We start from the raw sequence: 15,323 nt of genomic DNA, 5'->3' as shown, positions 1-15,323 counted from the left end.
TATATATAATATATATAGTATATTTAAAAGAATAGAGAAAAAATATACAAAATAAATGAAAGACTAAAAAAGAATCCTAAACTGTAACCTTTTACCATTTTTCTTTATTAGCTGCTAACCAAATGCAACCAATCTTCATACATATCACTAGGTAATAAATTGTTGCGACTCTTTGAAATGAATTATGGAAAGCAATCCACTATCATGTAAATGTTAAATAATGTTTTTTCATATTTTTCATGTAAAAATAAAACATTAGACAGTATTTGGCAACCCAAACTTTTTTTTAACTCCTTATACTATTTACAAAACACGTATGTATGTGTATGTCCCAATTTGATCTACTTTAGTCTATAGTTGAAAAAAGCCCGCAAACACAAAACCTGTTGCAAATACATAAATGATGCTAACATAAAAGCACATAAAATGTGTTTGCATACTCACAAAAACTGACAAGCATACTGACTAAAATGTAAAAACAAGCAAAAACAACTCCAAGTTAACAAAGCTTCAAGCTACCTCCACATATAGGGAGGACCAAGACCATAGACATTACTATGGAAAAATGTCTAAGAACAAGATCCTTTGCAAAAACATATGCAGGATGCCATCAAGGGGCAATCAAGGGGAATTTGGAGGGAAGAAAGAAAACAAAATATTTAAACTTTTTTTACTTGCTTGATATTTCTAAGCCTTTCCTAATGGTCTGGTCCCACAAAAGTTGATGATCATCTACACTAATGGTCTTGAGCACCTACGCTGTGCAGAATTAATTGTCTTCAGCTATTTGCAGCATTTTTTGTATGTTTTATACAGTGTTTGCACAAGTATTGTCATGGCAAAGTATTTCCACTTTGATGCAATAAATATTCATGTTTTTGCAGCCCCTGATTCTCATATGGGTCTCCTTTAATGTGACCACAGAAATCTGTGCTTCTTGTGTAAGTCCACAGAGTGCATGCTGATCAAAGTGGCTATAGATAAAAACTTCACAATAGACCCCCCCTTTATTTCAAACTTAGTATTAAATTAAAGCGGAGCAGACTGGCAGGATGATTTTTACCTTCAAGATTCTTTACCCTATTTTTGGGACGTTGATCCCTTTCCTTATTTCCCCCACAAAGTTGCACACAGAAAGAATCTTTCTCTACTTGTTTTTCCACTTATTCTAACACAGTGCGGCTGCTGAGCTTCACCTGTCAGCAAATCATTACATTTCCTGCTCATTTATGTTCATTGACCCGAATAGCTGGAAAACAGCCTCTTGGACAAAAGCTAATTATAGGGACTTGATTGTCCACAGTCTTCAGTATAAGAAAAAAAAAAACTTAGTAATAAATGTAATTTATGTCATAGGGAAAATTGCATTTACAATTAGCATGACTGTCTTCCTTCTGGAATCACAACTGGGTTTATTTTCTGTTTCCTCAACAGAAGAGTTACTTTCATCATGTAAAGTTAATATATTTCATTTTAAACTCCAAGTTTTTATGAGTATTCTAGGAAAATGTTTAAATGCATTTTAAAGCTAATGTTATGCCAAAACCTGGTAGAATCAGTTAGAAAATTATTTTAAATTTATGATTAATTTATATTTGCTTTATCTTCACTTTTCTAAAGTTGCACTAAATACATTCCATATTAGGGCTGAAATTTTATTCGGATTAATCTAGATTAATCAATTATTGGAATAATAGTCAACTAATTTAGTAATGGATTAATCATTTGCTGGAGTGTACAGCCTCTTAAATGTGCCTTTACCTGACAGAGCAACCCATTTAGAGCAGTAATTGTACCAAACTGTATGTAAACATTTTGAATTTAAGATAAAAGTCTTTTTGTCTGTCAGTGTGTTCTATCCAGAACTCCTTAAGTGGAAAAGTTTATAGTTTCATCTAGTTAATTTCGCAAAAATTCTTTAAGGAACCTTTGACTGTCCGATTATTAATCAATTAATTAAAAAAATTATCAAAAGATTAAAGGATTTGCAAAATAATTGTTAGTTGCAGCCCTACTTCATACGTTTCACATTGAGCGGTATTGGTGATAAATCTTTGAGTAATAGGGTTTTCAGATTAGTCCGAGGTGGGTAGAGACTTCTGCTTGGTCCATACTGAATGAGAAGAGTTGATATGGGTGTAGTAGAGGATTAGGGTATCTTAACATATTTTCATTATTTTATGTATTAGTTTCATTAATATAAGTTTTAAGATTAAACATTAACATTCCTTTTTTGCTTTCCCTTTTCTTATTATAAAAAAACAAACAAAATAGTAAGTCTATGACTAGTGATTGCCCTGGACATTCTCCCAAGCATACCTATTACCTTTAATATTAATTTTGAAATATTATTTAATTCTTTTGTAACTAAACAAATATATAAGGAAACGTGAGAGTAACTTTTTGAGAAATTAAGTTTTGTTTACCTAGTGGGAGCCAAGCTTTTGAAAACAACTGTTATGCCATATGCCATGATCATACTTTTTGGACATTAGGAACCAGTGTCCATATTTCATCTTGACATGATGATGTGGAATCAGCTGTGGAATCTCTGCAACAACCCCCATTTCAGCAAAGCCCCCACATGGAAGCCACCAGAGGTGTGAGGTGTGAAAAACCACCCCCTCTGTAAGGACAGAGAAAACCAGGGGGCACACAGGATTCTTTCTCTTTCTCCCACTTTTGCTCCAGCACCTCTCTCCTGGTCCCTTCTGCTCCTGCGCTCAAAGCTGGGGCCCACTGTGGCCCAGAGTGGAGATGCGGGCCCCAGGGGAACCAGATCTCCAGAACCATCTCGGATAAGTCAGATCCTTGCAGAACCAAACTGCTGCAAATAGACCTTTTGCAACACATCGCTCTTGAGTTTCAGAACTTACAGAGCCAAACTGGATGCGGGCCATGCCCTGGTGTGAGACTGAGGGGACCCCTGCTGTGAGACTGAGACAAAGGAACCCCTGACTGCAGAGCTGCAAACTGGATGAAACTCAAGCTTTCCAAATGGACATGGAAAAAGGTTTGCAGGTCTGGCATGATTAGGGACAGAACAAGCAATGTGTCTTTTGATGATGCTAATCATATCGTGTGTTTACTGCTGAGTAAAGACAACGCTAATTGATGCTAAAGAATGGACTGCATGCTACGCTATGCTACAGGAATATGTGTTGGGCTGTTGCTAAAGCTTAGACAAGCTTTATTCACTAAGGATTTAAACATTGATATAACATTAGTGTTCATGTGTTCCTCAGATGCTCATTACATTTCCAATACCAAGTATGACCAAGAGTCATTTAGTGGAATCCTGATGTCTATTCACTGCTAGCTATTTCAAGGAAGGTAAAGAATCATTTAGCTAAAGGTTATTGGTTCTTGATTAAGCAAATCATTCGGCCATTAAACACATTATTTGGTCGAATAATGTTTTATTTACCTCATGGATTTGCATTGTGAATTGGTCTGAAAACATTCCTATTTCTTTAAAATTAGTGAAAAGCTAATATGATCATATCACAAATTATTCCAGAAAAACTTTGGCTTCAAACACAGAATCCATCTTAAACTGTAATATGTTTTTCAACTGTTTTCCCCTTCCTCTTTGTACATAGTAGTTAGTTTAGTTTAGTTGTGTTTTACTAGTCTTAGTTGAGAGTGTTAAACTGAAATACGTTTGACTTGGAGCTGAATGATTTTTGTTAATAACATCTTATATTTTGAACAGAAGTTGTGTTGAATTTATTCCATGTATGTGCAGAAATAACTGTTTGACCATGATTAGTGCTCGAATCACTCTTTTATCTGTTGTTCTAACACACAGTTACTAGGACTGTGTGTCATAAACAGTATATAACAGCTGAAATAATATTTGATTAAATAAGATATTTTACCACCCCTACAGGGGAGGGCAATAAACATCTTAAAGTATCAGAAACATAAATTCCCAGCGGGCTGGGAATAGAATTTACCTATAGAATCACAAAACAAACTTAGTCAGCCAACCCTAGCTTGATATTACTGTTGTTCTTTAAAGAGCAGAGAGGAGTTATAATATAAACAAAAGTAGCTAAATACTGTTTTCAACATATTTATCTATTTGACATGTCCCGTCTAATTTAGAAGCTGTTTGCTTTAAATTGCTGCAAATACTATAAAATTAAAGTAATCCTTATTGGTTATGGTTTTAATTAAAATGATGTCAATACCATACAAAAGGCTACTTATAGGCTAAGGTTTTTGTTTATAGGGTCCTGACTTCTGTTTCTAGGGTCCCTGACTGTAATGTCTAAAATTTCCTGTTATCTCCTTCATTTCTCACTTTGCCTGGTCCCAAATCAGTTTCCTACTTATTCTGTCCAAACTTATAAAATATTGACAGACCTTTGCTTGTTGCTCCGTGCCCTGACAGAGCACTACTGTTCTGATAGTGTTGTCTTTTTCTCTCTCTTTCTCTGCTTAAGGATCAAAGACGTTTAACTGTATTTTGTTCCGGACTGTTTGAAGCAGTTTGTTTAGGGAGTTTTGCAAGTCTGTTAATTCATTACTAATTAAAAATAAAACAATGATTATGCATGACAAATAATCCTAACCTCCTTTTTTATCAACAGAAAGGTCAAAAATCAATTTTCTTTCCATTTTGAACAAAAAGTCAAAATTTTTCTTGTCTTCATAATGTATGCTGTTCTTGTTATTCCCCCTCTTAAGGAAGGACTTTAACAGAAAATGCTCTCAGAATATTCAACAGCTTAAGATCATAGCAGGTTAGATTTACACAGTGGCAGTCAAAAAAAATCCAGGATCTGTTCCATGATGCCAGCAACACCAGGAGCATATGGCAAAGCATAAAGGTATTTACAGTATACAACTCTACAAGTCCCCAGTTGGACTCAACAACTTCTTTGGGAGGTTTGAGGCACCAAACAGGATTCCAGCAGTGAAAGCTGTTTCCCATGTGTGGATGTTGTTCCTGAACTTCAGTTTAGCTTTCAACACCATCATCCTACAGCATCTGATAGGGAAACTGGAACATCTGGGTGTCAACACACCCCTCTGCAACTGGCTGCTAGACTTCCTCACCAACAGTCGTCAGTTGGAAAAAAAACATCTCTGATGTCATCGCCACGAGCACAGGGTCCCCTTAGGGCTGTGTCCTGAGCCCCCTTCTGTTCACTCTGATGACACATGACTGCGTCCCCAGGTTCACCATCAATCAAATCGCGAAGTTTTGCAGATGACACTAAGGTGGTGGGCTTCATCAGAAACTACAATGACCAGGACTACAAAGAGGAGGTGGAGCAGCTGGTGAGCTGGTGTAGAGACAACAGCCTGACCCTGAATGTGGAGAAGACAAAGGAGATCATAGTCGATTTCAGGAAGACCGGCCTAACCACACTCCACTGCTCATTAACAGCTCAGCTGTGATGGTGGTGAGTTAACACCACCTCACTGGTCAAGAGCGCAGAGAACCACTTGAACTTCCTGCAGAGAATGAGGAGAGCTCACCTGCCCATTGAGGAACCCACCTGCGCCATTATTTTTAAACTGGTTTCTTTTCTCCTAAACTGTTTACTTTCTGACCACTGCGGCACTTTATAAATGGCAATGTTCATTTCACAATTTCAATGTTGTAAGCTGTATGCAATGGAATTCCGAATCAAACAAGGCTTTCCCCAAAAGGATTACCAATTATTAATGTAGCTCACGTTGTTTTCAGGACACCACCTGGACAACCAGTGTTTGAATGACGACATGCGGCTAAACTTATCATCACTGCTCAGATTAGGGAGGGGACCAGAGAAAATTATGGAGTTCGTCATTGTTGTATTGGCAAACTTACACAAGCAACACTAATTTTAGTGACCTCCGATCAGCGTAACCACGTGTCACTACCACCAGTGTCATTAACAATCTTATAGTATTTATCCTTATCCTAAACAGCAGTTTCAGGTAGGATTTGATGTCGCCTGTTCTGGCCCCCGGCAAACATTTGACTATGGTCCCTGTTGTCTCAAATGCCACGTTTCTGACTATGGAGGTGCCAATGACCAGAGTGGGCTTGTCAGTGGGTGTGTCACTGAATGGGGAAAACCGCTTAGAGACGTGCAAGGGTTGGTGGTGACCATTGGGCAGAGATCCACCGGTCACCACCAACTCGTTCACGTTTCTAATCGATTTACCCCACTCAGTGACGAACCCCCTGAATAGCCCACTCTGGTGCGTCACTGAGTGGGGAAAATCAATTAGAAATGTGAACGGGTCAGTGGTGACCAGTGGGCAGAGATCCATGACTACTTTTTCTGCGTACTGTTACTCAATCGCCTGGCTGCTCAGGCACTTTTGGAGGACAGCTACGTGGGGGGCCTACTTTAACTCCTGGATGTTCAACAGCCTGAAGCCTGGATTCTAGCTCTTACACCCTTGCCTCCAAAGCTAAAAAAATACTACACTTATTACACATGCCATTATCACTAAAGGAGGCAGAGCAATAACTGAACATCTGACACAGAGAGCAGGACAGAGGAGAGGAAGAAGTAAGAGTTGGAAAAGAGTCAATGGAGGGAGAAAGAGAGGCCATAGCGATGCTAAGTTAGGCTATCTACTCCTTATATAAATAAAACCGTGGCCGTTTCTAAATATGCGTTCTTGAGCGTTCTTGTGTGCTTGTGACACGTCATTAGCCTAAGCCCGAGCACTGTTCCAATTGCAGAGAACGCCTGACCGAGAACGTACCAAATCCCCGGATGTTGTTCTCGCCCCGCCCTCTTTATTGAGTATGCATCAGAGCAGACTTGTCCATTCTTGAGATTGACAGCTGTCCCAGCATGCACGGCGGCAGCAGCAGCTTTCAATGGAGCGCTCCATTGAATGTTAAAAGTTCTCTTTTCTGTTGCTTTTGTTCAAGTACGTTTTAAGATCATTTGAGGCGAGAATATTATACTTTAAAGCATCGCTCTATGGTCCATTTACTGATTGAATGCGTAATTAAAAAACAGATTTCCAAAGTTGAGAGGACCGCGGCAACCAGTGGAGCTCCAAATCTAACAGCAGCCAGGGCTAACTGCAGCCCGTCTGCAGCAGCCCTTTTTTTTTTTATTTGGCAAAATGTTAATTTCAATTCAATTCAATTCAGTTTATTTATATAGCGCCAAATTCACAACACATGTCATCTCAAGGCACTTTACAGTTTAACCAGATCATACAGTCAAATTGATACAAAGTTTTCTATCTAAGGAAAACCAGTTGATTGCATTGACTNTACAGTTTAACCAGATCATACAGTCAAATTGATACAAAGTTTTCTATCTAAGGAAAACCAGTTGATTGCATTGACTCATTGACTCAAATACAATCCCCCACACTAAGCATGCTTGAGATAACACAGTCAGATAATTTGTGTTTATCTGACTGTGTTAAATATTATTCCACAGCCAAATTAGAAAAGTCAGAACTTATTATTATCTAGAGACTATTAATAACATTAAGTGAAATGCAGCTCTAGAAGAGCTGAGCGTGTGGTGACATCACAACTACGCTTCTGTTCCAATTGACCCATATTTATGCTGCGTGCTCCCGTAATCACCAAGTCCAGACTTTCCTGTGTTCTTCTCAAGATCCTACTTGGCGAGAACACCAGTCCTTACTCGCGTTCTAGTGAATTGAGAAACGGCCCGTGTGAAACTGACAAGTAGAGAAGTGCAGCCGAAGGCGCTATGTTTTCAAAGTGGTTCTGGACATTTAGAGTTATTTAGATACAGAGATGTCACAGAAAAAAATTATTTATTTTAGATGGAGATAGTCTGCACAGCAACAGCACTGCTCAGTAGTCAAAACAGGAATTAAACATGATATTTCTCTCCAACAGCAGCAGGAGCACTCTCTATTGGCAGGCAAGGATCAAATAAATATTATATTTTCTTATTCCTTAAAAGATGACTTGAAAATTATACTGAACTTAATTGCGTTACAGGGTATACTTTGGTTGTGCCAATAAGGAAAATAATTCACTTGAGGTAATACAGTATAACTTTCCGGTATAACTGCGCTTCGACTTGGTGATCATTTGAGGTAAGTGAAAAAGATGTTTGAGCATCTTTAGTACGTGTTGAATACAGATGTTGAATGCATACAAAACATTTATATACTCTCTTAAGATAAAAGGTTTACGACAACTTATTGGTTACTTTTGCCTTTATTGTGTTCACGCTCAGAACATAGCACCAAGAATTCAGGCGAGATAGACAGTGGTATATTCAAAAAAGAGTTTATTCATAAAGCGTGCGGCTGCTTATCTGTTGTGGCGGGCTCACTGGAAACTCAGTCATAAAAGGGTCAGGTCAGTGACTTCAAAACTCAATTGATGGATGATAATTAGTATGAAAGCCACCAACCTGGCAAAGTTCAGTCTCTGCCCATAAGGAGTGTCATCCAGAGCAGCGGAACTGCACAAAAGATCCAGGAGAAAACAGAGGCAGTGTCCTTCAGCAACCAGTGTACGCATGGAGCCGCTAGATCCATGAGGGTAATCCAAGCCGTGGCCAGAAGACAGGTTTAGGGTCAGCGCCAGGCAGAATACAGTTATCAGTCCAGATCAAACAGAACAGGCAAACAAAGCAAACGGGGCGGTTGAAAAACTCAGTGGTCCGTGGACATAAAACAGATCAGGAGGAGGCAGAACCAAACAAAGGAAATGCTAAAGGTAGTCTTCCTAGAAAGGTGGAATAAGCTGGCACAAAACGCTGGGATCCAGAGGCTTAAATAGCAGCAGGTGCAGGTGGATGAGATGAGAGCTAATGAGCAGAGGTCAGAGCAAAGCAGAGGAGAGCAACAAAACCCAGACTTAAGATCATTACATATGATCTTGGCACCTTAAGTCTGTTTTTTTTTTCTTCATGAATATTTACTGATTAAACTGGCTCTGAAACTTGAGCAACTGAAACTTCTTATAAAAAAAGATTTATATCTTACTATGTTTTATGTCTTGATTAGATTTTTAGATAGCAGAGAAAGAAATTTTCTATTTTTATTATTTTGGTGATTTCTGAGTCTACTCACCCACTGAAATGGTCCACACAGCCATGATCTTAATTCGAGCCTTAGTGTGAGAATTAAAACGGCTGTGGTGGATCGGGTTTCTTATGGCGATGTATCGATCCAGTGAAATGGCGCAGAGATGCATGATGGATGCTGTGGAAAACAGCACATCCAGGTAGATCCAGATAGGACAAAGGTCAAAGGGGAGAGGCCATTTGTAATCTACAGAGAAGGTGCAGAAAAATAAGAACAAATATCTTTAGTATGGAACACCCCATCTGTGGAATCAGATTTAGAATCAGAATAGCTTTATTTGTCAATTCTGCCTGGACTTTGCACTCTAGTAGGGCGAGATTGAGTTTCAGTACAACCCATCAACACAATACAAAGACACTGGACATAGAGTGACACGCTGGCCACAGCCTTTCTATTTTTACAGGTGCTGCCCTTACATTAGTTAATAAAAATACAAGAGGAAATAATCACAATGGGTAAAAAGAAGGTAAAAAAAAAAATCACATTCTACCCAATACCCTTGCAGGATACAGTTGAGAATGCAAAAAACCTCAGAGGAGCAACACAGATACAGATACAAACCAACATATTGCAGAGGATTGGTTTATAAAGAACTGCCCTAGAGGCCATTGTTCTTGATATTACGTAGTAGTATTTATCAACAAGCCACATTCAAAGATTTCCTCAAGGAAGGTACAGAGGGAGTAGAGCACCACGTTTACATAATATCCAGGAGAAATGGAAGTTATTTGCCCCTCAAAGATGTGCAGGGATTATCTTGCAACAAAAATAATTGCTCAAAAATTAAATTATGTACACATCTTCTAAATGCTTGACTGACAACACCAGATACATAATCTTCCAGTGCTGCCAGGAATCCTTTGTGTATCAAGAAAAAAAAAAGTCTTGTCTGGACAGGAGGCTACCCTTAAGCCCCTTAAGCTTACAGTTAAGAAAACCTGATCAATTGCATTGAGGGACCAGCTGACCAGAGCCATAACTCCTTCTGCTTTTGGAAGTTATGTTGCCAGGGCTCACCCACCACTTCAAAATGGTGTGTTGGTTGGGGACAGATTCCTTGGATTGGGAAACTGGGATGCTGGTTCTTCTTAATAAGAAGGGAAACTGAAGGGTGTGTTCCAGCTAAAGGGGAATGACATGAATGGCCTTCAACTGATACGAAATGCTGCAGCCAGAGTTCTGATGAAAATTAAAAACTGAGATCATATCTCTCCTAGACTTCTTTGGCTTCCTTTTAAATCAAAAATAGAAGTTAAAATCCTCCTTCTCACATATAAATCCTTAAATAGGCAAGCTCCATCTTATATCAGAGATATGAATGTTGCTTATGTTCCTAACAGAGCACTTTGCTTTCAATCTGCAGGCTACTAGTGGTTCCTATTCAATTTTCAGTTCAATTCAGTTTATTTATATAGGGCCAATTTACAACACATTTCATCTCAAGGCACTTTACAGTTCACCAGATCATAAAGTCAAATTGATTTAAAGTTTTCTTTCTGAGGAAAACCAGTTAATTGCATCGACTCATTGACTCAGACGCAATCCCTCACACTAAGAATGCTTGTAGCGGCAGTGGAGAGGAAAAACACCTTTTAACAGGAAGAAAACTCGAGCAGAACCAGGCTCAGTGTGAGCATAGAATAGAATAGAAGGCAAATCTTTTAATTATTAGGCTCCTCTCCTTTGCAACCAACTAGCAGTTTTAGTCTGTGATGCAGAGAGCCTGTTTGCTTTAAAGGGTAGGCTTAAAATTTTACTTTTTTGATAAAACTTATAGTTAGAGTGGCTCTGGTTATCCTGAGCTATCTTTATAGTTATGCTGCTATAGATTTAGATCGCTGGTGGACATAGAGACCCCTTTTTCATCATTCTGCTTCATTTTGTCTCTATTCGTCCACTCTGCAGAATTTGTTAGTTCAATCTCTAACACTATGCTCTCTCTGCTTTTTTCATAGTAGCTTCATCTGGCCTCATCTTTTCTTGGGTGGCAGTGACAATACCCTAAAGAGAAATATCGACTGTGCTGCTGCCACAAACACCTTTTTTTTTATAGATGTTTGAGAGCTGCCTATTTGTCAGAGTAGCCCTGTTTGACTGCGACTTGCTGGATCTACTCTCTTCGTCTTTTGACAGGAGCTGGCTCGGAGCACCTCTTCCTGGCTCTGTGTTTCCTGGAGGGGGCCACCTTTGGAGCTGGTTTACAGTTGCCTTTTGTAACTCTGCTTCTTTTCCATGTCTACCTTTGTCTCCTTGAACCCCAGTTGGCCTTGGCAGATGGCCGTTCACACTGAGTCTGGTTCTGCTGGAGGTTTCTTCCTATTAAAAGAGTTTTTCGTCTCCACTGTCGCTACAAGCATGCTTAGTGTGAGGAATTGTCTTCCAGTCAATGGGTTGATGCAATCAACTGGTTTTCCTTTGATAGAAAACTTTGAATCAATTTGACTGCATGATCCGGTTGAATTGTAAAGTGCCTTGGGATGAGATGTTGAGAATCTGCGCTATATAAATAAACTGAATTGAAATAGAAATTTCAATATGAGTTTCATCATCAAAAATTCTGTTCTGTCTGCCTGAATTCTGGGTCCATTTGTCTTAGCCCTGACACTAGGAGGTGACTTTAATAGACTTGCTGCACATCAGTGGCTATGAAAAGCTAATTACACCCTGATCAAGCCCTGATTAAGGTTATGAGTCAATCAAACACACACACTAAATCGTTGCTAAATATGACAGAGTATAGTCATTTATATTTGTGGAAACCACACTGCTGCAAAGAGCAATGGAATACAGTACTGAATGTTAATATGAATAGTAAGATTTTAAGTCTAATACATTAATGAGAGCACATCTTTAGGGACCATTTATATAAGGGCAGTTTAAACTACATATTAAAGGCACTGACTGCTTAAGCCAAAGTGGGTAATACAGATAATAAAAGAAAGGGAAAGCAAGTTTAGGTAGAAACTGTTTTAACAGCTATGCCGCAACAGTTGTCGTAATCATTGAAATATTTACAAAAAAAATTGTAACAGAACAGACCATAAGCTGGGATAAAGAAGTCTTAGACAGTAACTGGTAGAGGTTGAATTGATTCTAAGTAATATAAAATACCATGTTTTGCTTTGGTTTCTTACAGAGAGAAGGTTCTATGTCATTTTTATAGTTTTTAAAAATATTTTTAACACAACATTCAAAGTACCACCATTCCTTATAAATAAAATTGGGGTTTCCTATTCTTAAATGTGATTGCCTGAGCCACATTCCATCACTGCTGTAAAATATAGAGTAACCCACACTTAGATCCAGTTAGACAGCAGCACAAAATATCCCTGTGCCAGTGTCAACGGGGTTGCACCACCAAGACCATCTGAGAGCATCCAGCTGAGCAACATAGTGAAAACATTTCCCATTGCTGCCCTGATTCAAGAATTAAATCCACAAATCCTTAAATAATCTTATCTGATTTTGTTTTATGAGTAACTTTCATATATCCAAACTGAGTGGTAGATAATAAGACCTAAGCCTGAAAGTCTATGCTCATAAATCACAACCATAAAACAGCAACACAACTTATAACACTACTTACAATATATCTAACCATCTGAAGATATGAACTAAAGGTCAACAGTCAGTTCTAAAAACAGTGTGAACCCATGTTTCTTTATGTGAACCCATCATTCTATCACTGTACCAGATTATCATTCTGTTTAATTTTATCTGAGTCTATTTACTCATGCCAGCTGCAGCCAATGGTCAGTCTTACTTTTTGGTGATTACGTTGGTTTCTGTTACATTTCCCGTCCTCATCTTTAGTTACACAAAACACATCAAATCCCTTTTTTTATCACAATGATTAACCCAATTCAAATCAAATTAATCAATTAACACTATTACCATAACACAGGGCAGCTGTAATTGGTTGTGATAACAAACTTCCTCGGCTGTTTTAAAAGTGGTGCACTCTGCTCCTCGCTAGAGAATGACACGGGAGTGGATTTTCACTCCTGTCCCGTCCCACTCCCACAGAAAAAAATTGTGTCCCGTCCCGATCCCGGGCCAGAGTAGAAATCTAAATCCTGTCCCGTCCCACTCCTGGTGAAATTACTCCCACTCCCATTCAGAATGACTCCCGCTCCTGCACCACTCCCATTCTTGTTGTTTTTGAGTGCGGGTTAAAAACTCAGAGTGGAAGCACTGTTGGTTTTTGGGTCGTGTCGTTTTTTTGACTCGCATTATAGTGTAGGCTTTAAGGAAAAAAACTACAAAATGGCGGCGCCAGTACTGGATATTATTCTATTTTATTTTATTTTTTTGGCATTGATACTAGTTTTTTTTTAGTTACTATTGGTTTTCTCCTGCTCCCGTCTGCTCCCGTTAATGTTTAATACTGTACCGTCCCAATCACGTGATCGTTACTAATACTGACACCCATCCCACGGGAATCCCACGGTAATCCCGTGACCCGTGGGTTTCCCGAAAAAATGTCAGTCTCTACTCCTTGCCTATATGTTAACAGCTGCCAGCAAGCTACTTCAATTCAAGTCACTTTATTCATTTACAATATATGTAATCTCAAGACACTTTACAGAGACAATTCAATATCTAACAGCTCTTTCTGTGCACAGCATGCTCATGCATTCTTTCTACCGTAATAACAGTCTACACACAACATTTACCCTCTCATTCCTTAAACGGTAAAATCGGGGACATTTGCGGGGACAGCTTTAGGTGATCCAAAACAGGGACTTTCCCTGGAAATCAGGGATGTCCGGTCACTACGCTAGCCTCAACCAGCTGCTACCTCTTCCTGACTGGCTTCTCCATTGCACAGCTGTCCTACTCATGGTCTGCTGCAGCCCTCTCCCCTGCCTTCAGCACCGCCCGGCAGACTTAGCTGATCTTGATCCATCCTGCTTCAATCCTTCGCAGTTAGCTTCTGTAGCAAGCCCAAGCCAGGAACAACATCTTTTCAATGTTCAATGTTCTGTTAGACTGAAGCTACCCTTCTCCGATCTACTGCTGTGCTCTTGAACTCAGCTCCTAAGCTAGCACCGGCTAGGTGCTGGGTGGCTGTGGTTACTTAACTCCAGACCAGGGCACAGCTGGCCCCGGCTCATCCTGTTTCTAGTACGAACATGGACCAAATATAGGAGAAAGATCAATTCACTTCAGTTTATTTATATAGCGGCAATTCACAACACGTTATCTCAAGGTACTTTTTTTTCTACCTAAGGAATAGCAGTTGATTGCTTGACTAATTGACTCGAAGGCAATCCCTCACTCCAAGTGGGCTTGTAGCGACAGTGGAGAGGAAACTCCCTTTTAAAAGGCAGAAGCCTCCAGCAGAACCAGGCTGGGATTCAAGGAAACAGAAGCAGACATAGAAAAAGAAACTGTGCGAGCCGGTTGCTAAGGGACCCTCTGCAGCTGAAATATCCTAATGACTGCTGCTTGAGTTATAAAAATGTGTGTTATTAAGTGGCTTAAATAGGGATAAAGTTGGAGAAATAAGCTCTAGTGGTGGACATTCGTTTTTGAGGTAGGGGCATAGTTGATTATTTAATACCCGCCAACATAACTGTTTGTGTCTCTGCTCTGCCTGCTTGGCGTGTTTACACCCAATTATTAGGGCTGATTTTCGTCGCTGACCCACTGTCAGAGTGTGTTGGGTGGTCAGTAGAGCTCAACTCATACGCTGTGAAATTAAAAACACTATGAGCCACTTCAGGCTTTAGCTAGCTTTCCAATGGACCGCTAGCTTGCCAGACTCAGAAATCAACTGCTTTAAATAATCTCCAGAACCGATGTTCTGTGAGGTAGATGGGATAGTCAGAACCCCGGCTTCAAAACTGAGTCTTTTCTCCTTACTACGGCTAGAATCACACGGTGAATGGGCTCCAAACCATAAGCAATGTGATTTAGACACTTCAGTGTGATTCCAACTTCGTCTTCCATCAAACAAATTATTTAAATGTTTTATGGATGTAATTTGTCCCGGTATGTCCAATGCAATTGCTACAGCTAGCCTTGAGCATTCCTGTAACGTCACCGTCTGAGGCAATGCAACATGGTGGCGCCCTTATCAAAAAATCATAAACATGGCTTTGTTTTTTTTAATGCTTTTATGTTTTCACATTTCTAATATAGTTTTTGATAATAGTAAGACACAATGTCATGAATAACGTTAGTTTGGTTGAGTGTTTCGTGTCCCCTTTAAAGGAATAGTACACCCAAAACATGATTAGCCTTCATTTTCTACTCACCCC

At 39.3% G+C, this 15,323-nt stretch overlaps 1 protein-coding gene across 2 annotated transcripts in view; it reads right to left on the bottom strand.

Annotated features, from left to right (window-relative positions):
• Window positions 1–15,323, bottom strand: part of LOC107092874 (5-hydroxytryptamine receptor 2A-like) — a 75,357-nt gene that overhangs the window by 20,633 nt on the left and 39,401 nt on the right. Inside the window, exon 2 of one of the 2 annotated variants that reach the window (XM_015387562.1) lies at window positions 9,043–9,243. The exons of the other annotated variant lie outside the window; for it this stretch is intronic. Within the exon in view, the coding sequence (XP_015243048.1) occupies window positions 9,043–9,243 (201 nt within the window). The remainder of the gene's footprint in view (window positions 1–9,042; window positions 9,244–15,323) is intronic. 2 annotated transcript variants of the gene reach the window in all.

The sequence above is a fragment of the Cyprinodon variegatus genome, unplaced genomic scaffold (genome assembly GCF_000732505.1).
Source record: "Cyprinodon variegatus isolate N-32 unplaced genomic scaffold, C_variegatus-1.0 Scaffold398, whole genome shotgun sequence".
Taxonomy (NCBI): domain Eukaryota; kingdom Metazoa; phylum Chordata; class Actinopteri; order Cyprinodontiformes; family Cyprinodontidae; genus Cyprinodon; species Cyprinodon variegatus.
This window is presented reverse-complemented; position numbering and strand designations above follow the sequence as displayed.